A 26,227-nucleotide genomic window follows, 5' to 3' on the forward strand; every position below is an offset into this window, starting at 1 on the left:
AAGAGTTTTCTAAAATTGACTCAAATGATGTATACCTAGTGTCCCTCAGGTGTGATAAGGATTTTTTCCTCTAGATGTCATCATGTCACAACACTCTTTAGATTGATGAATTTGTGAACATACAGACAGATTTGACCTGCTTCCTCATTTCTTGGAGAAGGATTTTTACCTTTGTTATGTGCCTCCAACTGAGACAGGGAATTGACAGCTACTTTGCACAAGGAGCAGTAGAGCAGCTTCTTGGCTTTTTCTTCCTCAGATTCCCCAGAAGAGGGGCTGGGTGTTGGGGATGGAGTGTCAGGAAGGCTGGCCACAGTGGCCAGATCCCCAGGAGGGGCACCAAGGCCCGGGGAAGAGGGGGGAGAGCAGGGTGATGTGCTGCTCAGCGATGATGACAGGAGGGCAAACTCTGCATCTGCTGAATTCACCATGGGTGGTGGCAGGGGGCTATGGGTCAAAGGTGACTCACTGGAATCAAGATGGGATTGGGTGTCCTCTGTAAAGTAATAATAATAATAATAAATTACCATATCATGTTCCTTTTCATTCCAGTTCAGCAGAAGATTTGAACTGGAAACATGTAAATGTGTCATGTGTTTCCGGTTCAAACCTGACAGCCAATCAAACAAAGCTATGTGGAAATGAACTGGAACCTTCTGAAAATGATTCGATTGTAGGTCATCAAATTTAAATTAAGTCTCTTTTATAAGAAAACCTTGCCAACACTCAAACAACACAGTAACAAACATAATAGTTAGACTATAGTTACCCATCAGTGATGCACAATACACAAATATAAAATACACCCAAAATCACATCAAAGCTGACAGTGAAAGCATAAACCATTACACAGTAAGCAGTCAAATAGCATGTATGATCACGGACGAAGCCTACTATATTGGTTATAGAAAGTATAGACAGAATATGGTCTTTAAAAGGTGAAGATAATAAAGTATATTGTCTAGTCTACACAGTATGTCTCCATGGTCAAAGCTAGCTACCCCAGGAGACGCACACAGCTGCCAGTCCATCTGGATTCAGGTGATGGCAGCCAGTAAACCTAACCAATTCACACAGCTAGCAGAGGATCAGTAGAAAGGCCCCAGACCTTTTATATATTTAATGAATATGGAAGTGAAAGAGGGAACCTCGAGTCATCTGAGTTGATAATGAGCAGAGGAATTGTTTTGTCCCTTGTGCATGCTCATCACTAAATTCACATGTCTACACATTATTACAAACAGCAACTTGTATTTCAGGTGCATTGCTGTGTTTTATAGATGCATACAGTCACTGGCTCTCAAAGTGGTGTCTGGCGACCCCCAGGGGTAATTGAGGGGATTGCATGGGGTCCCCAGCGAAATGAGGAACAGCTTAAAACCCCTATGCCCTATTCCAATTGTCTCTGACACAAAATATTTTCTAATGGGGGTCCGCGGCCACATAATCATATACATTTGGGGGTCTTCGACATTTTTTGAGAACCACTAAATTTACCACCAAATTCACCAATCTTCCTGTGGTTCAGAGGGAGCTTGCATGGTGTTGACTCGGTCATCTTTTGTTTTCTTTTTTTTAAGTACATTTTATTCAAAGAGTATGACATCATATGCAATTTTCACAGACAGAGAACTCCCACAACTCCTTTCCCAGTCCTCCCCACCCACCCGCCGACTCGGTCATCTTGATGATTGAGTAGTAGCCAGCTGATCCTGCCAGTGCAGAGTTCTGCAGACAGAGGCCTTCCCTTAGCAGACACCATGGCACTGAGGCCCCACTCATTTCTGTTTCCCCTCCTAACCGGTCACACAAGAACCGCCCACACCATGAACACTGACCTCGCAGTCAAATAGGCATCTCTGCAATGTGTGTGTGTGTGTGTGTGTGTGTGTGTGTGTGGTCTGTACAGTACATGTTCATGTTGTAAGACACGCATGTATGGCTTACCCTGCATGCTGGGGTCAGGCTCAGGACTAGACGGGGACGGGCCGGGCGGTGAAGGTGAGGTTGCAGAAGGAGGAGGAGGCTGCTTGTCACCATCCTGGGCACGAGGCGTCTTGGCCGTCTCGATGCCTTTGACCCTCCGAGCATGACGGTTACCCTTGTAGTGGGCCTCCGCTTGGCTCTGGTGGGAATACATGAGATGTGGGGGTTTACGGCCACGTTGAAATTTTACAGGAGAACATTAACCCAACATATATAGTGATGTTAATGCCCGTCTCTCGCCTTACAATTTCTTTTAATAAATCCTTGGCAAGGCACTGGGGATACTAAAGCCTATTTATACTTCGCCACTTGCCCACGGTAACAGATTTTTTCCGTCGCACAACGCATAAATTATAGGCTTAATGAACGCGTGTTGTCATATTCTTACAGCAGATCTGGTTGCTGTGTATCCTAACCTCCATTTCCCTTTGGCCACAGTTATACCCATCAGTCAGAACGCCAGTTCACTGACGTGAACCCAACCTAACCTACAGCGGCTCAGCAGATGGCCCTGGCCTGTCATACGAGCCCGCTGCTGGCCTTGCATCCTCGCTCCCCCACGCGTCCCTGTGGCCGCTTTGCGTTAGCTCGGTCCATTGACCTTTTAACTGTATACCCAGTGTTATCACAAATGAGGGGCTCGTAACCAGACACATGCGCATCGGTACTTTTTGTACACTCACTTCTCAATACAGAGGCGGGTTCTTTCCCCTAAAACGCATACACGCACACATACACACACAGACAGACCAGACACGGATGTACAACAGATTATACTGAACACTTCACAGTAACAAGAGTGTTCATTTGTGTAAAATCTGACCCAATGGATCCATTTGAACAACTATCTTCTTTAATACAGACATCCCACAATAGTGGCATAAAGAACAATGTTTAAATATTGCTATCCTGTTTTTGTGTATAGGCTAATATAAGTAATATTGTTTTGCGCTGCAAATTGAGAGGGGCAGTTTCCCCTCCCTTGGGGAACAGAAAATAGTCCTTTTCCAGTATCATGCCAAATACCTTGTCATGATACTGGAATCAGAGGAATGACATAACACAGCAGCATCAGCTCTATAGTGTTACACTATGCTTAAAGTTGACATCTTATAGCCTACACAGCAGACCACAGTCACGTTTTCCTTCAGAGTAGTCTCCTGTATGTCTCCAAATGCTACGGTACTATAGAGTCTGGAACTGCACCTCCCGAAATCTAAGTAAGGAAGCTGCCATTTCAGTTCCCGAAAATATATTTTAAAATATCTTTACATTTTATTTTATTTTTAATTTCTATTTATATTAGGATAAATTTGCGCGACTGTAAAGACGAAACGGTCCGGAAGTGGGGAGCTAGGCTCTCCACTTCTGCTTAATCGCTTACTCATGATAGAGCTTCCGTTGCTCCATACTGTTTGACAGAAGCATTTGAAAATATGCAAACATCCAAATAAGAAGAGCATGCTAAAGTTGTATTAGATGGCTTGGTTGAATGCTTGATTCTGATTGGACTTCATCGGTGTGTTATGTCTGGATAATAGACCGCTCCGCTCTATAACAGACCGATGTCTAATCAAAGGCTCGGAGCACCTGCTGTGCTGCTTGGATTTTATGCTGTACCCATCATGACAGCCATGTAAACTAACATATGTCACATATGTCACAGCTGGGTAGTTATTGTTTATACATAAGTCACCCTGTCAGTGATTTATCTATCAACAATAGCCCCAGGTTGTTAGAAATAATCGCCTTCAGGATGAAGCCTCTGTGTTTAATTCATTAATAATGAATTCATCAACCGGCGCGGCATATATTATCCCTTGCATAACCCACTCAGTTATTGTCAAAGAGATCATTCTGCAAGGGATAATGTATGACACGGCGGTAGTTGTGGAGAAATAATGACCGACAAGATGTTTAAACACTGAGACGAAGTCGAGGTGTTTAACCATCCTGAAGTGCATTATGTCTAAACAACTACCACTACGTCATACATTTGTCATGCCCAGCTGCAACACAGTCGCCTCAGAAAACAAGGAAGTGAGTGTTGATCAAATAGGGGAAAGAAATTGTTCACTGCATCGTCTATTTCTCGCTTCAAAGAGAGAGATGTTTAGCTGTAAATGACATTGCGTGTTTGTTTACATGGCTGTCATGTTGAATACATAGAGCAAGCAGCGCGGCCAGGTGCTCTGAGGCTTTCATTAGACAGAGGTCTGTTATAGAGTGGAGCGGCCATTATCAAGAAATATTACACAGCTGAATTGAGTGATTGACCAATCCGAATCAAGCATTTAACCAAGCCATGTAATTAAAAGTTCAGTTCATTTAGGGTCATTTCATTATCCTTTTCGGCTCAGCCGGCTGCCGTGTTAAGTCGTCAAATGGGTGGGTTACACTTTCAAGTGCAGGGCCCTGATCCAGCAACCAACAACCGCTGATTTAGACTAAATCAATTATCAAAAGTTTGGAGTTTTGAGCCTAGAGAGAGAGAGGAAGGGGAGAGATGCAGACCTTTATTTTCTTATATTTCAATTTCTTTCTTTTCTCTTGTTTAATCACAAGGTATGTTCTAGAGTAGCATGCACACAGTTCGCATGTGAGAGCGAGAACTTGAGTGAAATGGACATTGAAAGAGAAATTGAAGGAGGTAAAAGAAGAATGTAAAGTTGAAGGTGCACAGACCATAGAGCTAGATAGACATTCATTGACCCACGGAGGGAATTCAGTTGCCAGAGGCAGCAGTTATGGTACAGATACAGAGTAAAATAAATTCTGTTAAGATACAGCAAGGTTAGCAACACTCAGATAGTGGAAGATTATAGCCCTATAGTCCAGAGTGAGAACTCACTAACAGCTCTGGACCAGAGCTATGGTAATCTCACCATCAATAATGAACAATATACAGCAGTATACACCTATACAATACAAAATACTGACAGTCCCAGAGACATTTGAGGCAAAAACAGAAGCAAACACTAGTATTTGTATAGACGTCACGTCACAACACTGTCCTGCCCTGTCGGCTGTCCACTTTTCACACGGACATCAATTTGACTTTGTGACCGCTGTCAGATTCACGGCAGAACGACATGCACCCCCATTCCGTGTCCAACCATACATTTTATACGTAACAGCGAGGTGGAATGATGGGGCAACATTCCCCCCTTGAACACACTGCGTATTGTGCGTAAAAGGGGCTAATGAGGGCTGCGGGACAGCGGGAGATGTCAGGGATGCCTTTTTAAGCCCCGGGCATTAACTGCAGATGAGAGAGTTACCCATATAGCCCCAGGTCTGATTGGTGATGACAGAGACACAGATATAGCCCTGCCTGTGTAACCCAACTCCTCTGGAGAGAGGGAGGATTTCAGACTGCTGTTCTCCACAGCCTCTCGGATTAAGCTTAATTTATGCTCCGTTGCATGATGGTATCGCACGCCAAAAATAGCAGACCTACAAGCTCACGACAAGCTGCAACATGCTGTGAGCTTGTTGGTCAGCTATATGTTTGACGTGCGATAACGTTGTGCGACGACGTATGAATTGGGGCAATTAGGCGTCTTGTGAAGTCTTGTGAAGATTGAAACACATGCAGCACAGAGCTCTGAGGGGACATAAAGAGACTCAACACTCTGTCTCTTACGTGTCCTCGTCTGCAGTCTTAAACTTTTTTTTTTTTACTTAAGTAAAATTATCAACACTGCAATATAAGTAAAAGTCCGGAATAAAAAAAATTAATAAAAAAGTACATTTGGAGTAGAAGTAAAAGTACTGAAAATTGGAAATATCAGTAATTTCCACCACTTCATTTTTCTTCACTCGTTGCTCTCTGTTTTAGTTTCCTGTGCTTTGAATGTCCAACTCCCCTAGTATAGACCATTGCAAGCTGGTCTTAATTAAACATTGACTTTAGTTTCCAGCATTAAGTGCTTGACAACCATTATGTGTTGATGTATACGGATAACGGTTGTCAAACACTTTCACTTCTTCCTTTTTACTTTGTCTTAACCCTAGGCCTGGAACACTAAACACGGGTGATTTTCACCTGGACAATTATAATGACTGTTTGTCATTTTCATAATGTTGCACATCCCTGTTTTTTCTACAGGCAGGTGTTCGGGTGAATTTGACCCGTCCGTGTTTAGTGATAGAGAAAAATCCCATACACCCGCAATGGCCTTTTTTTTACTTCTTTTTTTTCACTGGACCTTTCTCACATGTCCCAGGAATGGGTGGACCAAAGGAGAAGTTCCCAGCTGCATTACTTTTATTTAAGGAATACCTTTTTAATAATAGCCACGTTTTTCACCAATTTTGCCTACCTGTATGATAATTAATGAGGTACTCTTCTTTAATGAAATATTAAAGAAGAGTACCTCAAGTTGCCATGTATTGCTGTAGTCTCCCCTGTGTGATGTTATTATTGCTGAATTATCTGTCCAGTTATTTTAAAACGTGCAAATAAAAGAAAATATAGTAGAGTACAGTCGTGGAGTTTTGGAACGAGCGACAAGGGCCAGGAAAAAACTATGAAAAGAGCCTATAAAGGAGGGGGATTTAGATGAATGGGGAGAGAGAGAGAGAGAGAGAGGAGAAACAAGCGAACGTCGCCGACATCCTTTTCTTCCCTTCTCCTCTCGGAGCAGGATGTGCTTTGATGTTTTATCTATAAAGCAACAAAGGCACATGCAGGGAGACCACAGAGAGCTGGTCTAGCAGCCAAATCTACCGCACAGCCCACAGGCAGCATGACGGAGATAGGAGCATGGGAGGACAGACAGACAGAGAGACAGAGCAATACAGAGAAATGTAAAGAGACAGAGAGAGAGATGCAGTCGCAGAGAGTGAGTGGGAAATAGAGAGAAGGGTGGGGGGGGGACACAGGTGATATATACCCTGCAGAGAGAGGGAAGCCAGAAACACAGAAAAGACAGGGGAGAGAACAACAGAGAAATTGAGAGAGAGAGAGACAAAGTGAAGGTGTCCAGCGTTGTGGCATTGCGGTGGTGACGGTGGCTAATGCAGCATGGCTGTGTGACGTCAGCCTTGCAGCAGAGCTTGGGCTGCTGAACGCTGGCAGGCTAATGTGTCCTCTGTGGCCACAAATGAATTGCAATCTTATAATTACAACGTGTGGTCCATGGCACCTCACTCCCCTCTGCGTGGCCGTCAATCAGTGAGTGCACCCACGTCTATACTTTGCACGCGCAGCTCTACACTAGACGTTGACTTTTGCTTGACAGGTGACAACTTAACCACATGAACCCTACTAGAGTGGTAGAGTCCCTATTCAGCGGGGGAACATTCGACATAACTAACAGATCTATACAAGCTCACACTGCATCACATGTTATGAACTTGTAGGCTACAGTAAATTGGTTATTTTCAGTAAGATGTAAATCAACCGACAAACAGTGTTCTGCCGTGCACATTTTAGTAAGGATGACCCTTTATTTCCTTTTGATTTGCGGCGACTCATTCGTGAACAGAGGAGTGCGAGTGTGCACTGCCTGACCTTGCCTTTTGAACTGCGTCGCTGTGCAAACAGAGCGTGTAAGCCAAGTATTGTGCTGTAAGCAGAGTATTCTTTCATTATTAAAGAATGTCCATTTTGCTTTAAGCTCCCTTGTCTCTCAGGTTACGGTGGAAAGTGCTTGTCTGTGTGCGGAGCAGGTGCAGGCCAGGCGAGCGCCCGGGCGAGGCCACAGACAGGTGGCTCTGAATTATGTCACCGCATGGGAACACATCGCCGTCATCGTCACTCACCCTGGCATGCCACCTCGTTATTACTGCAGTGTTAATTTTGTTTGTCGACTACCTTTCTTTTGCTGACGAAAACTAAATATAAATTAGATGACTAAAACTAAGACTAGATATATTGACAATTTTGTCAATAGACAAAAATGTTAGGGAGGGACTAGTGGAGAAGAGATCCAGTAAAACTAAAAGACAAGTAATTTTATGTTTGGTTGTGCTTGGGTGAAAATAGCAGATCAACAAGCTCACAAAGCAGATGTGGCATTACAACGCCATCAAGGTCCCCAAAATATATTTTGTCTACAAAATCAACTGTAGATTTAATCAACTAACAGTAAAAAAGTTCAGATGACTACAATATGACTGAAGCTAAATGAAAATGTATTCAAAAGACTGACTAAATCAAATTTTGCTGCTATCAAAATCAACACTAGACTCATTACATTACTAGACGTGCACACACACACACACACACACACACATATAGGGACAAAGGTTGAAAGTGGTTAAAAGCATTAAAACCCTATATCTCATATACTTCATCCTCCAGCACCTGCCTAAACGAGGCGCCCTCCTTTTTTCTCTCTATACTTAATATCGCTGTCCCAAATAGCTGATTGTCACGTGTTGTGTTGTGTAGATCTGCTATTTTCTGCAAACATTCACCCCAGAATAGAGACGCTAGGGGTCCATGTGGTTAAGTCTGAGGCTTTTACTGTGCTTGCATTGTTGCATATAGTACATGCATGTACACAGATGCATGTACACAGACATAACAAGTGCACAGACATAACCACCAGCAGGCAGATGTACAGTATACATACACATTCAATAGGCGCCTTTGAACAGATCCAAATATAGATTACAAATAACCCATTCTGACCGGGCACCCATTTTGGTGTCAGCATCATGTTATGCTTTAGCTATTTAAAAATAGCAGATCTACAAGCTCATATCGCGCCACCGAGTGGCGCGATACGAGCTTGTAGGTCTGCTATTTTTGAAAGAATCGAAGAACGACTGACATTTCTACAATCTGATCTCAGGTCAGAATGGGTTCATCAGGACCAGTGTGTGTCCGGCGGAAACCTCGTATGAATCTGATCTCAGGTCAGAATGGGATAATCACTATGCAAACCATGTGAGAACCCGATGGGGAGCAGGGTGAAGGGATGCAAATATCATTAACCAGCCCCCCTTACAGAGAGCAAAGGATCAGTGTTGAACAAGTTTCACATGACCCACCACCCAGCATTTAGAGGCATGGCATTCACCGCTTTGTTCCCTGCATGCCCCTGGTATTTTTAGGCTCAACTTTTATGTCAAACTTGTGTTTGATTTTTATTTGTGTTTGGCCAGAGGCCATAAACACAAGGTTTCGGCAGGTATACACAGAATAATACCCAAAGCTGACTTTTAATAGCCTTGGTTGTTGCACGATAAAGTTCATATGGACGCCCAGGGAATGAGTAATTTTACGTCCCTGCCAGACCTCTCTGTACCTCAGGGTCAACTGAGCTGAGCCTCTGGGTGATCATTACTGTACATCTGCATTTAAGGAGATGGGCTGATTGTACACCACTCATTTCCACAAGGATGTGTACAACAGTGATTCTAAAATGTTTTAATTTCAAGGACTCACAGTTTGGCATGTATTAGGCCATGGACCCCCATAACTCTGAGGTAAAATGTGGTTCCATTTGGTTCTTAACTATCAATCAATGATAAACAATCTGTGGACGCCCTGGAACCTCGTTCTCAAGGACGCCTGGGGGTCTCCGGACTCCACTTTTAGAACCATCGGTGTACAAAACCATCCATGCCGATTAAACAAATGGGTATTTCTATGATGCATATATAAATGCAACAGCTACTGTAGCTGTCTGTTGAATTATAACCAAGCATTCTGTACCGAAACTCTGTGTACCTTCCTCAGGTCAGCAAATCTCTGCACAAGTTGTCACATTAAATGGTGGAACAGTGAGTCCAATGTACAGGATCTTCTTTCTATGTATGGACATTATTTCAACCAAGCACCTAGCAGGAGGTTGAAATAACACACACACACACACACACACACACACACACACACACACACACACACACACACACACACACACACACACACACACACACACACACACACACACACACACACACACACACACACTAACACAACGTATATCAGGTAATTTACTGCTCTATCAGGTTACTGAGGTTAGTCGCTATTACAGTACGTTGACTATGGCCAGATTTTGGTTCAGGTTGTGTTATGATTTATTAATTTGTCGTGGGTGAAACATCAACACTGCAGCCTTTTTTAACAAGGACACTTAAACCCTCACTCTAAGGTTTCATAATTTCCGTCTTGAGTTACGGTTCGTGGAACCGTGCCCTCTCTGTCGACGCGAAAAATGTAGAAAATGTGCCACATCAGCTCGAAGACGTCTTTGATGACACGGCGGGATTAGTTGTGCCGAGTCGTCCTGCTTCGCAGTCATCCCGGAGGAAACCTAAACAACTTTCAAGGCCTATTAGCGGTCTAGGCACCCTACCACTATGTTCCACCAACCCAGGCATGCCCAAGCTCGGCTCAGCCAAGCCTTGGGACACACAGGTGCAGCGTCTTGGAAACGGCATCGAAATGGTGTCAGATATTGGTCCAGTGACAGTGTGGTCTGTGTGTCTGTCTCTTTTTCTCCTCTCCCCCTACCAAGGGCTAAAAGTGGAGGTGAGAAACTACAGACTGAGTTTCTCACCTGCCCTCACTGCAGCAGTGCAGTCAATCTATTACATTTATAACCCATGTTTAGGTCATGTTTTGTGTCACTATACACAGCAGTGTAGGCTACAGCTTTTAGATTTTATTTTTAATCAATAAAATACAAAAACTATTTGGTAATGTTCAAAGTGTTCATTTGAATTTGAAAGTGTAAAAGTTGAACCATTAGGGTGAATTAATTCTGGTACAATGTATCTGGTATTACCGATACATTTACACTTTACTGTCTAACAGTTTGAATTGAGGAGTCCAAACTGTATGGCTTCAAATCAGTGTTATTTTTTTTAAAGCTTTTAGTCATAGTCTTTTTAATACAATTTTATTTTGTCATCAGAAAAGTTTCAAAGTAACACCAGAACACAACCAAACAACATAGTCTATTTATTTATTTTTGTTGATGAAATTGTCATATTTAGTCTTAGTTCAGTCGACAAAATGAACACCGGTTCAAATCAAATTCAAATCAAATTCCTACCTCTGAGTTAAATCGTATTTGACAAACATTGCAGGAGATGATGGGCCGCTTTGTCCTCACCAAGGGAGGGCCAAAGGTGTGGTTCATCACTGCCTTCTGGACTGGGTCCATCTGAGGAGAGGTCACATAGGGCACACACAACATTACTGTGGGGGTTTGAGCTAATCAGGGAGAATATAGAGGTGTATGGGGCTTTTGTTGTTGTTTTTTCTGAATTGCAATCCCTTTGCAATACAGTAGAGGAAAAGTATAGGAATATTAACAAAACAGAGAGAGAGAGAGGCTTGGACAGCTGGCGTCGCGGTCCTGGCACCTAGGCTCAGTGTAGCGTAACAGTGCCGTGGGTTCGAGTCCCGATCCCGACGGCCTTTGCTGCGTGAAACACACTCTCACTCTCTCTCTCTCTCTCTCTCCCTCTCTCTCTCTCTGTTTCCTGTCAAACTACTGTAATATCAATAAATGCATAAATAAATCTGAGAGAGAGAGAGAGAGAGAGGGGGAGAGAGGGGGGTTTGTGTCTCCATAGGGAATATTTTTAGATGGGGGTCCGCGGCCAAATACATATAATTTCGGGGTCCTTGACATGAAAGAGTTTGAGAACCATACGTTTTTCAGAAAACTCTGAAACTCAGAAGACATTTTGTGGAATAGGGTCTGTCATATATTACGGAGCCACATTACAATGAAATATGAGGTGGACAGCCAGTGTTGGAGTATGTGTGTAGTCTGTGCAGCAGCTGGCAGTGTGCTGTGTGCTGTGTTCTCTGTTCCAACGCTTTAATCCATGGAGGAGTTTGACAGGACTTAATTACAGACAGCGCTATCTCTGTCACTATCTCTGTCACTCTGTCTTTTTGTACACAACATCAAACCACGGTGTTGTCCAAAACAATTGAGTTACGTTCATATAATAAAGCGTATAGTAAATTGTTTTATGATATCGTTATAAAAGTCACTTTTAACAACCAAAATTCTTCCGGAGTGTGGATTTAATTGCAGAGATAATGAGATCAGTGTGATATGTTGATATGGCACTTCAAATTTAATTAACAGAGAAAGTGTTGATGGGTTGTGCCGTGCATTGCAACACATTCATTTTCTGGAAAGAGAACTTTATTGTCCATTACATTTAGCATAAAAATTTAATTAGTTGTCAGTATACAGCCATGGGCTACACAAAAGCATTAAAATACTATATAAAATGCATTCCCATAACACCGCAAAAGTGATCATGTGCTGTAGGGATCAGGTGCTAGAGCCATTTAAACATTTTCTTTTTGCTAATGGTACTCTAAGACTCCTGCCTGATGGTAAGTCTGAGATCAAAAAGGAAAAGGTAATATATTTCATGTGTAGCCTATAAAAAGATGTTTACAGCACACTTTCATGAGACTGAAATGGATCAAATAAGAAATGTGTCCATTGGTTTGGGCTGGCATCCATAATGCCTGGGTGTTGCCTTCATTCAAACTGCCAAAAAGTTCCCTGTGGTTTTAACTCAGCCTCTCATCAGATGCTGCTTGGACTGTGAACGTCGACTGCCAAATGAGACATTGTTTACAGTCTCAAAACTCCACTCTCCCTGGGAAAGGTAGAATGGTTCTGGAAACGAAAACGTCGAAAGTCGAATGCCTTTTTTTGTATTGCTATAACAGCTGTATCAATGTACTATTGTCCATATCTCTATGTTCCACAGTTGTTATAAGCTTGCTTGCATCATCTTTCATATTTTCCCCCTTTTTCCCATAAAGCAGTGGTTTTCAACCCTTTTCAGTTTTCCTATAAGGTCCAGTATATTCTGCTTTTTTTTTTGTTGAAGATTTAGCCTCTCAGACCCTAATATTTTGTTGGATAAGATTTTGTCCAGAATTCCATGTTGTATTGATATGGTAGCCATAGGAGAGACAACAGGCAAACGTTGATGAACATTTATGGAAAAAAAACATTATTCTACACTCTGAATGTTCAGAATGTTCCCTCCATGCATTGATTCCTGTGTGTAGAGTTCTTGTAAATTAACTAATGCAGATGTTTAACAATAAATGATTATAATTGTTTATCCCACGATTTTGTAACCCATTTTTTCACCCAGTGTCAATTATCTAATGTAATCCTGGGCGCTACACTTTCTCTGCCAACCTGGGGGGGGGGGGCAGTGGACTGACCTCATGCTTCCTTCTATGCATGAGGAGTCCAAGCTGCTTCTTTTCACCTGACAGGGGAGAGTTTCCCTGGCTGGAGGTAGCGCGTGGGAGGAACACATTATTCCGACCAGTTCCTTTCAGGCGCCCCGGCTGGCCAGGGGGGAGTAGTTTAGAGACCAGGATTACTACATGTTTTTGTGAGGGTACCTATTACCTACCCTTGGGGGCACGGGGAGAACATGCAAACTCCACACAGAAAGGCCCTTTCGCCAACCCCGGCTCGGGTATGGGCACTGATGACGCGGAGGAGGGAGTGCCCACAGCGTCCCCAGCGGGAATCGAACCCAGAACCCAGCACTACCGACTGTGCCACCGTGCCCAACAATAATTTAACTATTGACGGGTTCATTTTACACTCTCAAGAGTTAAAGATCTAATAAGGGTCCATTTGGTTACCAACTCTTCATCATTTAGTTGGGGACCACCTGGAACCCCCTCAAGGACCACTGGTCGAAAACCACTGCTTAAGTCTCAAACAATTTCCACTGACTAGACTCTAATTAAAGATTAGAGCACTCAGTACACACTACAACATGGAGAAATATATATACCGGTAACTCCGTTAAAAAAAGATACCTGGATATTCTAATGAAAAGCCTCCCCAGATCTGTATTGGCACAATAATCACTTAATCAAGTTATTATTAAATGCTTAATCAAGCATTTTCACCTTCTCTTTGTCCTTCAAGTCTCTGTTCTAGCACCGTCTAGAGGAGAACAAAATCTCACACCTCACTCACAGCAGGCCTCCCAAGTACAATGCTGTGTTAATAACTCTGACTGAGAGTGTACAAGGGTCCATTTGGTTACATTTTTACACACTCAGGAGTAATTTATTTCATTGGCATCAATTTAAAAGCATGCACCTTAAAGCATGTCACAAAAAAGCTGAAGCTCATTTCCATTGTGGTCGATGACACATGAGCGTTTAACACCTAACCAACATAGCAGAGAAAATAAATAACACACTGTTACTGTTAACACACGTACAACAAAACACTGAGGATTTTACAGTGCACAGTGTAGTGCAGAAACAGCTGTGCTTCCTTGTTGACAGGTAATTTTGCTATTGCATTTTGGCTAATTATGAGATCATGAGTTCATAAGAAATAGAATCAATTTTTTAATGGCTAATTAACCACATGAACCCTAGCATCCCATTTTCTGGACATGTCATAACTCGTAATGGGCTCACAAACAGCTCCCACAACTCGTCGCATTGCGACACATTGTGAGATAGTACAAAGAGATTTGGTCTAGAGGGGAAAAAAGGAGGGGGGCAAGTACAGACCCCTGGGGGACCCCAGTCAACGAAGTTATACAGGGTTTAATAGAGCGTCGCAATCCCGCCCCCTTACGACGAGGGACCCAGGTAATAATTCCCCATTCATTTTCCCCATAGACATTTCAAAAAGTATTTAAAGATCTGTAAGCCTCGGACAAAGCCAACTCGGATCGGGCCAAATCATGACAATAAACACAATATTTTGGGCCGGACAATTACAATTACTGCCCTTTTTTTCTTCTTTCTAATTATTTGTTCGGCCCAATTGTTTTTCTTTGTTGTCATGATTTGTCACGGTCCGAGTTGGCTTTGTCTGAGGCTTACATGTCTTTAAAGGACCTATAACATAAAATTCAACTTTTTCAAATTATTTTGTGATTTTGGGGCTCCCATATGTGTTTTCTATCCCCACATATAACCAATTTTCAGGCTTTCATATCATATGGGTGCTTTAATGGAAATTGCTCTCAGGAACATCAGTATTATAATGACTAAAATATTAAATAATCTGCATATCAGCACCCCCACTACCTCAGGACATTGTGGTATTGCAGCTAAAACTGCTTTCAAAGTCCAGAAAGACTAGTTATATCAGAGTGGTGATTGAGGCTCAAACCATTAGAAATACGTTTGAGGGACATAGACAATATGATATTAAATATTAAAAACATGTTATTTCTGCTTTAAATAAATACTTTTTGAGATGTATATGGGGAAAATGAACGGGGAATATTTATTTCCTGGGTCGTCGTTCTGAAAGGGGGCGGGACTGCGACGCTATATACTGTGGTGGTATGGATGTTTAATGTAAAATAACCACTGTAGCTCTGTTTGTTTCTCCACACAGCACAGAATAATCTGGAGTTACACATTAGAGATTCTACTTTACCATAGTGCTCTTATTGACTTCATCAGAGATGAAAGAAAAAGAAAACAGGGACATATAAATGCACTCAATCATCACTGTGTTCTTTTTTTTTTTTTTTTTGATATTTTTTTGCGGCTTACGCCTTTTATTGGTTTTTGAAGGGACAGACAGTAGGCTGACAGGAAACGGGAGAGAGATGGGGGGGGATGACATGCAGTAAAGGCCGTGTCGGGCTCGGGAGTCGAACCCGCGGCACACTGCGACTGGATTACCAGTCGGGTGCCCAGACGGTTACGCCACCGCCTGGGCCTCACTGTGTTCTTTATGACAATGTTGGCTGGCCTTCTTCGTCTATTCTGGGACTCACTCACTGGTATCTTTTAATTTATGAAGCAATTCTTGGCCTGTTACCCACTGTGCACAGCCTGATTTATAATTTGTCCTACACTTGTGTCACAAGCTGCAAATACCTGAAAGCTTGGCTCACAATGCATGTCGGCTTGTATAATGGTTATTCTTTGTGCGGTTTCAGTTTAAAAAATCTGGTTAAATAATAGAGGAATAAATAAACAAGACATAAAGCCCCGCTTGTAGCTCCTATAGTGGCTGTGCTGCTCCTTTTACACCCAACTGGACCAAAATGGATTTGAAGTTGAGATATCTTGTGTGTGAGTGGAAGGTTTGAACTTTGACCTAATGGTGGTGCTAGAGGAAAGGCAATCCAATCAGTAGTTTTTGCGATAACGACATCCTAATTTATTCTCTGTCGCACGACAGTGTCGCATGAAAGAAAACTCAGCTCACAACACGTTGCATCCACAATGCGTTGTGAGCTTGTTTGTTGGTTATTTTCAAGTATGAATATATATATATATATATATATATATATATATATATATATATATTTTTTTTTAAGAGTCACCTTAAAGCCTAATTTATATCGTGTAAGCCAAGCCATTGTCCGTGGCCCCCAGCCCGGCTCATCATAGCTACAGTACAGTACAGAGCTGTGAACCGTGGCTCACACAGTATAAATTAAGCTTTCTATGTAGGGTCGTACAAGTTCTAATGACTGAGTGAGGGAGTGATTAGACTTTAGCACTCTGTAAGATTAGTGGCTTCACTCAATGTCGGAACTGTTAGCACAATGAATCAACTAACCTGCGGAAGTGCCAGAGTGACCATTGACATACATGTAAGTGTGATCACTATTGTGTGTGTGTGTGTGTGTGTGTGTGTGTGTGTGTGTGTGTGTGTGTGTGTGTGTGCGCGCGCAGAGCAGACTGTGCACGCGCATGAATGCATTTGTGTGTGTGTGTGTGTGTGTGTGTGTGCGTGCGTGCGTGCGCACGCGAATCATTATTTGTCATCACATTGACCTTCACATGAAACTCAATCTGGAAATGAACTGGCCTCAAAATGCTGACTGTAGGTAACACAGCCTGTTTGCCTCTTATAAAATTGATTAGCCGTAACTCATTGTATTGCAGTAAAACACCGGCCTGGGCATTTTGTGAATATGCAGATCGAGGCTTCTTGAAAAGCAAACACTTGTCATCTTCTCATATTGGATAATATATAAATCCACACAAACACTTCATCATCCATCTTTGTTCAGAAGGGGACATCTCTAAACCAACAACATGCTGAATATCATTACTGTCTACTGTCAATCTGCCTATTATGTGAAAACAACATACAGTACATACTGTACAACGCATAAATATAGCCTACTATCATTTGAGAAATAGACATAGTGAGAGGTTGTTTTATGGTTTGATAGAACATTAGGATTAGATTTACAATTAGAAAAAGATTGAGGTTGTGGTTAGGGTTAGAATGTATACAATATTTAGAGCTTCGGTTTAGGGATTGGGGTTGTTTTATACGCGTGATTTAGACGTGAGTCTGTGTCGTGCCCCAAAAATAGCCGAACTCCAAGCTCACAGCACGTTGTGGTGTGATGCGATTCGCTTTGAGCTTGGTGAGGGGCTATTTCTGGCTTTAGGCTTAGTGCCAAAAATAACCAAATTTAATTTAAGATGGCATTCATAGAATCCCCAACCTAAACCATTGTCCTCACAAGTATAGCGATACAGTTGTGTGTGTGTGTGTGTGTGTGTGTGTGTGTGTGTGTGTGTGTGTGTGTGTGTGCGTGTGTGCATGCGAGCGTGCGGCCTGCATATGTGCGTGTGTCTATATTTACAATTTTGTCAACAAATACAAACTAGACTAAAATGTTAGAGATGGACCAGTTTTGCTCAGGTGTTGTGCTTGTATATCGGCTATACACGCTCGCGCGGGTGTGTGTGTGTGTGTGTGTGTGTGTGTGTGTGCGTGCATGTGTGATATGCGATATGCGTGTGTATCCATGTAATGGATGCTCACTGTGTTGAAGTTGTGGAAGAGGCCAATGCTGGCTGGATGAGGAGCCTCCATGGGGAACTGCAGGAAGTGCTTCATGTCCAGAGGGGGCCCCATGACCGCAGGGCTCCTCAGGAAGGCAGGGACCGGCCCTGGGCGGTTTACACTTCCTGTAGCACGTGCACAGTACGCAGGGATGAAATAAGAGACAAGAGAAGAAAAGATACATTATTTGTGCTGACTTTGTGGTACATTAGAATACACGTGTGTTTTATTCAAAACTATCTCATCAGCATGAGACAATTAGAAACGTACAGTACTACTGTATGTCTGCACTTGACATAGTCAATGCTGTTAATCAGCTCAGGGAGTTAGCTAGTCACTCAGAACTCGTGTGTGTGTGTGTGCGTGTGTGTGTGTGTGTGTGTGTGTGTGTGTGTGTGTGTGTGTGTGTGTGTGTGTGTGTGTGTGTGTGTGTGTGTGTGTGTGTGTGTGTGTGTGTGTGTGTGTGTGCGTGTGCGTGTGCGCGTGCGCGAGAGAGAGCGTGCCTGTGAGGGGTACAACAACCAATGCACACCATCACTGTAGTTAATCAAACATTTCCTCAGAGTGATGTTTCCCCAGGGGACTGAACAAGCAGAGATTGTCAAAAACCAACGCCATCATCTTTCATCTCACTTGAATGATCTTTTTGCACCTGACTTGTTGGGACCCCGCCCCCCCACGCTGCTGGTGGCTGAGCGGTAGTTGGAGTGCACGTAGAACGGTCTTTGATGGACAGAGAGACTGCAAAGCTCCTGAAAGCTTTGCAGCTGGAGCGCTGGAGATATCAGCCTTGTCTTTCTTGTTGCTCCTCTCACTCCCCTCCCTCTCACTACCCTCCCATGCCAAGACATCACTTTCTATCCCCATCTCACGGAGCCCTTTTTACTGTCTGCTTGTCCTACACAGACACGCGCGTCCGCACACAAATCCTAATGTTCTGATTGCAATAAAATTTTTGAGTGGTGCAACCACTCCTACAACCAGCTTGCAATGTCCTCGTACCTGTTTGTTTGTGTGTGTGTCTGTGTGTTTGTTTGTTTGTTTGTGTGTGTGTGTGTCTGTCTGTGTGAGCATGAGTATGTGACTTAATAATAGCAGTAGGGGGCGCCAGAAACAGTGAGAGTGACTCTAATGAGAGAGAGTGAGAGAGAGAGAGAGAGAGAGAGAGAGAGAGAGAGAGAGGGGGGGGGGGGGGGGGGAATTGCACCACTCAGTTCACACGTGTGTGATTTTTATTTTGTCACTCACAATTGCACTAAATACATTCATACCTTTATGCATGTGTTCTTTATAGGACAGCTTTACAAAAATTACGCAAAAAACAAATCACAATTATATCGCCTTGCTTCCATTGTTGCAATACATTGAATCGTAACGTATCGTCATTTGTGTCATATCGGCACATTCTTGTCAAAACACAGTCCTTACTTCTCTCCAACACTCATCATCATCATACAGTAGGCCAGTGGTTCCCAAACATTTTCATGTCAAAGACCCCCACATTGTCAAATGGACCCCCATTTAATGGCATTTCTATCTCTGGAACCCCAATTTATATCGTAAAATCTACAGTATCTACAAATGGAAACGGAATCTATCTACAAATGGAGAGTTACAGACCCATAAGGGTCCATTTGGTTCCAAACTATTATTTAGCTGGGTACCCCCTGGAAGTCCCTCAAGGACCCCTGGGGGTCCCCGGCCCCACTTTGGGAACCACTGCAGGATACGTCTGCCAGCGGCGTGCCTTCCCTTCTCCTTCTCTTCCTCTGTGCTCCAGTCTGACCATTCCGCCCACAGTCAGCCATAGCTATGCCTATTTTCTGTACTGCTAAAACCAGCAGGGTGCCGCGTTCCATCCTCCAGCACTGAGAGAACGTTTAATCCTTCCTCCCGTGAAAGATCCGCTTTTGTCATTCTTTTATCACAGCAGTCTTTGTGTTACAAAATTGGTTTGCAAAAACCAAACGCACACACACACACACACAAACACACACACACACTGAGCGAGCTATTTTGATAACAGGAAGCTCCTTTCAGTGACAGTGGGACGGGGGTGGGGGGAGGATCTTGGATGTGCTGCCTGTCAGCATTAGAAATAGATGGAAAGAGAATAAGCGTTTTCCATCCATCTCCGGGTTTTTCCTTTAAGATTTAGTTTATTTCGACAGAAGGCTCTCATCTGAGAAGTCTCACACACTGCTGTAATGTAAGTGGGCCCAGAGTGATGTGGAGAGAGTGTCCAGCTACAGTCAGACAGACAGCTGGGAGCGTGTGTGTGTGTGTGTGTGTGTGTGTGTGTGTGTGTGTGGGGCGGGGGGGTGGTCTGGCTGACAGACGGAACAGGAGCTCACGGTTTCAATGTCCCCCCCCTGACGTTCCAGAGCCAGAGGCATCCTGCCGCACACATGGTGGTCATTATCACCGCCATCAAATTGACCACAGCAAACATTTGACGACCTACCAGCATCCCACACGTTTTAGTTCCTCACAGGAACAGGTCAACACAGGACAACGTAAACTACGTCTAAACTACGTCACTCTGCACGTCTACAACGCACAGGAACAGGTCAACACAGGACAACGTAAACTACGTCTAAACTACGTCACTCTGCCAGTCTACAACTCACAGGAACAGGTCAACACAGGACAACGTAAACTACGTCTAAACTACGTCACTCTGCACGTCTACAACTCACAGGAACAGGTCAACACAGGACAACGTAAACTACGTCTAAACTACGTCACTCTGCACGTCTCTACAACTCACAGGAACAGTAAACTACGTCTAAACTACGTCACTCTGCACGTCTATACAACTCACAGGAACAGGTCAACACAGGACAACGTAAACTACGTCACAAAGATCAGCAGCGGTTCCTGAGTTCCTCCACCTTTTCTGGACCAGGGCCCACTTGAAAATGTCAATAGCTCCACCTTCTGACCACATGACACGGCAGACTCCACCCATCTGACCACATGATACGGCAGACTCCACCCATCTGACCACATGACACGGCAGACTCCACCCCTCTGACCACATGACACGGCAGACTCCACCCATCTGACCACATGACACGGCAGACTCCACCCATCTGACCACATGACACGGCAGACTCCACCCATCTGACCACATGACACGGCAGACTCCACCCATCTGACCACATGACACGGCAGACTCCACCCATCTGACCACATGACACGGCAGACTCCACCCATCTGACCACATGACACGGCAGACAATAGCCACGGGCCTTTTCAGAGCATGCTTATTACGATCAGTCAATGGATTGTGTTCCATCTTGGATCAATGGACCGAACTAGAACACTTTCGAGTTTCTATTCATCCGTGTCATTACTGTTAGTGATGTGGTGAATTAAAACCATGGGTAAACTGCAGTTATTCCATGGCAGAACAGACAACATTAGTCTAATCAATACAATATGATCAAATCCCTTTCGTTCACGTATTTGCAGCTTGCATTCATTAGATTTTTAGATTTTTTAATTGTATTTATTTATTTTTATAATATTTGACCAATTCGATTACAGTAGCCTAATCATGAGTTTATATTTATTTCACAAATTATATTTTGTATTTTCATTTGTACAGTATATGTACTCAAAAGGCACATCACATCACATCACATGACCTCTCAAGTACAAGTCCTCCATAGAACTGTTCCTATTCAGACTACGCAGACCATGTAGAGCATACATGGGCAACTGGAGGCCCCCACCATCACTTAATGTGGCCCTCAGGTTAATATTAGAATACTGATATATTATTCATTTCAGCTGTTACAATTCCAAACATGTTGGGAGGGAGATTTGGGGACACAAATTTCTGATCATGTTTGGAAGGAAGCGCTGGATAGGATACACTCCTCTTCAATCTGTCTAAGGCATACTATTATTCAGTTTAAGGTTACACATCGCCTCCACTGGTCCAAAGTAAAACTATCTACAGGGGCGGCCTTAGGAATCTGGAGGCCCGTTTCAAGACAAAATATGAGGCCCCCATATATACCTATGACATCATTATTTTGTTGATACAGCCGTATATTGATACGAATAGTTTGACTGTTCAATATCACACGTAGCCATTACTCTCGACAATTAGCAACAACACCTTTCCTCATCCTGTCGTCCCTTCACAATTAAAGTGTCTCCCCTTTACCCCCCAATGCTGCACATTTTACCATGTTATTTACATGAAATAGGTGTAACTTTACTAACATTAACTTTGTGGGAGAGAGCAAGGCAGTGAGTGAGCGAGCGAGAGAGAGAGAGAGAGGGCCAAGAGTGGCGGGGGTTGACTGAGGGGACTTCAGTGCACTGTACACTCTTGCTTCGTGTCCCAGGTTGGCTTGGTGTGGAATGTGCTAATTTGTCCCCTATATTCAAAGTCTGATTTCCATTGATTGTTGGCTGTGTTTAGCATGTATATGGCTGTGGAGTTTTGGTACAAAATCAAAACAACTTGTCTAATATTTTGGCATGTTTAAACATCCAGGAAAATCCGTGTTGAGGTTCTTGATCCACTGTTTTTCATTAAAACGTCTTTGTCCTACTGTCCAGTTGGGATTGTGTTGAAGTCCAGATACTTTTAGAGCTTCAATGCCATGTGCCATGTAATGTTGAACTATCCTTTTAGTTGTCTTTTTTCCATTGTTAATATTGTATTTGTGTTGTCTCAGCCTTGCAGCTATTGTTTTACTCGTTTCTCCGACATATTGTAAGCCACATTTTTCACATGTGATTAAATAAACACAGTTGCTGGTGCTGGCTGTTATCTGTTGTTTAATCTCCAACATGCGTTTTGTAGTTCTATTTTTAACTATTTGTTTGGGTTTGAAGTATTCTAGTCTCTGGCGTGCTGGTGTGTTTATTCCTTTTAGCTTGCTGTGTACCAGATAGTCTTTAAGAATATTTTTTTCTGTAGGCCGAGTTTCGCAATTATTATTTCTTTTGCAAAAGGAGAAGGAAAAAAAACCTAACAATAACAATAAAGGACCAAGTCGTTTCAGGACTGCTTGGTCCTTTAAATAAAAAAAGATAATTGAAATAAAGAGTTCCACTGTGTTCAGTTTGGAACATACAGACACAGGTTTGTGTTTCCACCGCATTGTGTTGGACGGAACAATTGTCATTGTTTGATGCCTAGCTGAATGCTTAGAGAGCCTGTCTGGAGAGAAGGAGTCTGCTGAGGTTTGAATCTCAGTAAGAGATGCTGAGAGGTGGCTCACCATCAGGTGGGATGAGATGTTGATCCATCATTTCTTGATCTTTTTGCTGTTCCTTCGTCTGGAATGTGGTCTCGGTTGTTATTGTTGTTGTCGTCTGTTGTCGTTGGTTGCCATGGCTGCCAGTTCCCACCTGATGTCGTGTGGGAGTTCTGATTGGTCCAGAGCGTACTGAATAACTTCTAGCTTACATAACGTCTTAAGACAAGGACTCAAGTCTAAGATGAACAGCTCATCATAGATAGTGTGATATCCTTTTCTTCCTCCAAAGAAGAAGATACGATCTCCCACAATGCAACAGCACATACCATACATTGGACATGGTCCTTTCCCCTTGGGCTCAACCTTCTTCCAGGAGATGGTCTCTGGACTGAATTTCCACACATCATTGAAGTACTGGTTACTGTTCCAGCCACCAAATATGTACAGCTCTCCATTGTAGGTAAATGCTGAATGATAACGGCGTCCTTCTGGTAGAAGTTGTGCAGAAGGTGTGTCCAGCCAGGCGTTTGTCTCCATGTCAAACACTCTGATGGTGTTGTAGACCCCCTGGGGCCTCCAGCCCCCGAATACAAACATCTTGGTACCAATGATGGTGGCAGATTGAGCTGATGAAGCAGGAGGTGGAGTTCCTCTGGTGTTAATTAAAGACCAGACCATTGTGCTGGTGTCCAACTTGTACATGTCATTAGTGTATCCAGTCAGCTTGGTCTGTCCTCCATGGATAAACATGACCTTCTCCAACACACAGGCTGAGTGGTACCTCCTCGCCTCTGGAACAGTCCCAGAAACCCTGGGTTGGAACCATCTGTGGGAGTCAACATCAAATGCATAAAGCACATTGCAGTAAGGGATCCCTCCCCAGATGTAGACTGTATCTTCAACCAACACAGCTGTGTGGTCGCAGCGCCTGAATGGAACCTCAAGGTGACCGTACCCTCTTCCTGGTTTCACTGGAGGTAACTTCTTCCAGCATAAAGACACTGTGTTGAAGACATGGACATCCATCTGTTCCATGTTGTTGAAGGTCCCTCCATCACCGTAGCCTCCAAAGGAAAACAGTTTGTTCCTCACTGCTACAGCAGAATGATAGAATCGCTTTGGTCCTCCTGCTTTGGAAACGGTCCAAGACAACATCTGTCTGTCTGTCTGTCTCTCTGTCTGTCTGTCTACAGTCATTTTCAACACAGTGCATCATCTTATATCTTCTGGTGTGACATCACACGAGACACAAACTGTTGCCATGCACGCCTTAACGGCGCCAATTAGTGCAACCTTTGAACTATATTGCTATATTTATTACTTCATTGCGGCTACCTTGGGGTCTATGGATCTATGGTTATATGGGTCTATGGATCTATGGGTCTTCCACACATATAGCATAGAATAGTATAGTTTATAATATAGTTTCATTATATAGATATTCCACTGTTACGTTCTTAGCTTACGCATGTTTCATGATAAATGCTTTTTATGTGATGCATTCCCATGCTTTTTTGTTCTTGCTTAATGTAAATCACTCTGGATTAAGAGCGTCTGCTAAATGCCTAAATTGTAAATTGCTACAGCGTTCCCTAACACTGAGCTGTGTTGTATTTTGAGGCTGTGTGTGTGTGTGTGTGTGTGTGTGTGCGCGCGCGGAATGTGCTCAAGCTGACTGGCTGAGCACGGAATGTGATGTATGGTGATAACAGTGCCGCTCACGTCACGCGGGTGTGATATTTTTCTCCATATCGCTGTGTGAGAGACAGTCCACTGAGCAATTCAAAGTGAGGCTGAATGACAAGCATTTTGCATTCTGGCTCTTTGAGGGGAGCTAGCGCCCCCTATGGCCAGCTTGGTGTGTTTGTGTGTTCAGGGGTGGCCTTAGGAATCTGGAGGCCTGTTTCAAGACCAAATATGAGGCCCCCACATACCTTTATATCATTATTTTGTTGAGGCCCCCCTGAGGGTGGAGGCCCGTTTCAATTGAAACTGGTGAAACATACTTAAGGCCTCCTATGACTATCTAAGTTCGTTCCTACCATGGATCCTATATGTGATCGTTGCAATCAAGATCAGGCTACCCTTGCGCATGCTTTTTGGTTTTGTCCAAAGCTATATACATTTTGGCAATCAATATTTAAAACATTTTCAGATGTATTAGAAGTGCCCATAGAACCCTCTGCCACTGTTGCAGTGTTTGGAGTTATTTCCCAAGATCTACATCTTAGCCGGCAAAACAAGAATATGATAGCCTTTGCATCTCTTTTGGCTAGGCGGCAAATACTATTTAAATGGAAGGAGAAAATACCACCAACCTTTAAATCTTGGGTTAATGATGTTTTACATCATCTGACATTGGAGAAGATTCGCTACTCCACAAGAGGGTACGCTGGTGCTTTAAAATTTTACACCATTTGGCAACCTTTTTTGACACACATTGAGAGGATGAACGCGGCTGACATCAACAATCCTTAACTTATTATACTGACCCTACTGTAATTTATTTTTATTATTATTATTATTGTCTTTATTTATTTATTTTATTTTTTATACATATTATTTTTTTATTATTATTATTATTTGTTTGCATACTTCTATTAGTCTTCTATTATGTCTATGTATATTTGTATGTGCCTCTTATTTCATATGGTGCAAGATACCGGGGTTGTGGCTCTTTCAGAGCAGGAACTCTGGGGGGAGGGGAGGGAAAAAAGGGGAAAGAAATGTTCGAAAAATGTTGTATAATATTTTCGTGTGAACTAAAAGAACTTTGATAAAAAAAAAACAATTCCAAACATGACCCGCTTTAATTACTTTATATTTATATTAGTAGCTGAATGACTAGTTCATTGTCTTTTTTTTCTTTTTACGTCCAATGAATTTGCATTTACGTTCATAAAGTTAACATAAGTATAACTTATTTGAAAAAAAAAAAAAAAAAAAAAACACTTTAAAGGATTCCAATTAAAATATAGCAAACGTGTATAGTGACGTGTTTTGAGCTTGTAGATCGGCTATTTTTGTTACGAACATGCAACGTGGCCCCTCTGGAGTGAGTGTGGAAATATTGTGGCCCTCTCTATCATCAAAGTCGCCCACCCCTGATGTAGAGTGTACTATAGACCATGTATCCTTCCTTCATGTCTGCTATCAGACACTAACCACTGACTGAACGGTAGTACTCTGTAGTCCTCTTCATTTGACACTAGTCAAATCAATTGTGGGCAG

At 42.9% G+C, this 26,227-nt stretch overlaps 1 protein-coding gene across 5 annotated transcripts in view; it reads right to left on the reverse strand.

Annotated features, from left to right (window-relative positions):
* LOC310862803 (zinc finger protein 385A-like) overlaps positions 1 to 26,227 on the reverse strand; it is a 54,328-nt gene that overhangs the window by 3,345 nt on the left and 24,756 nt on the right. For 4 of the 5 annotated variants that reach the window (XM_083770891.1, XM_083770890.1, XM_083770889.1 and 1 more), the window contains 4 exons: positions 17,748 to 17,893; positions 11,004 to 11,114; positions 1,948 to 2,125; positions 170 to 496 (listed from right to left, as the gene is read on the reverse strand). In XM_083770891.1, the coding sequence (XP_083627017.1) occupies positions 170 to 496; positions 1,948 to 2,125; positions 11,004 to 11,114; positions 17,748 to 17,893 (762 nt within the window). The remainder of the gene's footprint in view (positions 1 to 169; positions 497 to 1,947; positions 2,126 to 11,003; positions 11,115 to 17,747; positions 17,894 to 26,227) is intronic. The other variant, XM_083770893.1, reaches the window with a different exon arrangement.

This window comes from Protomyctophum parallelum (genome assembly GCF_964188405.1).
Source record: "Protomyctophum parallelum genome assembly, chromosome: 8".
Lineage (NCBI taxonomy): Eukaryota > Metazoa > Chordata > Actinopteri > Myctophiformes > Myctophidae > Protomyctophum > Protomyctophum parallelum.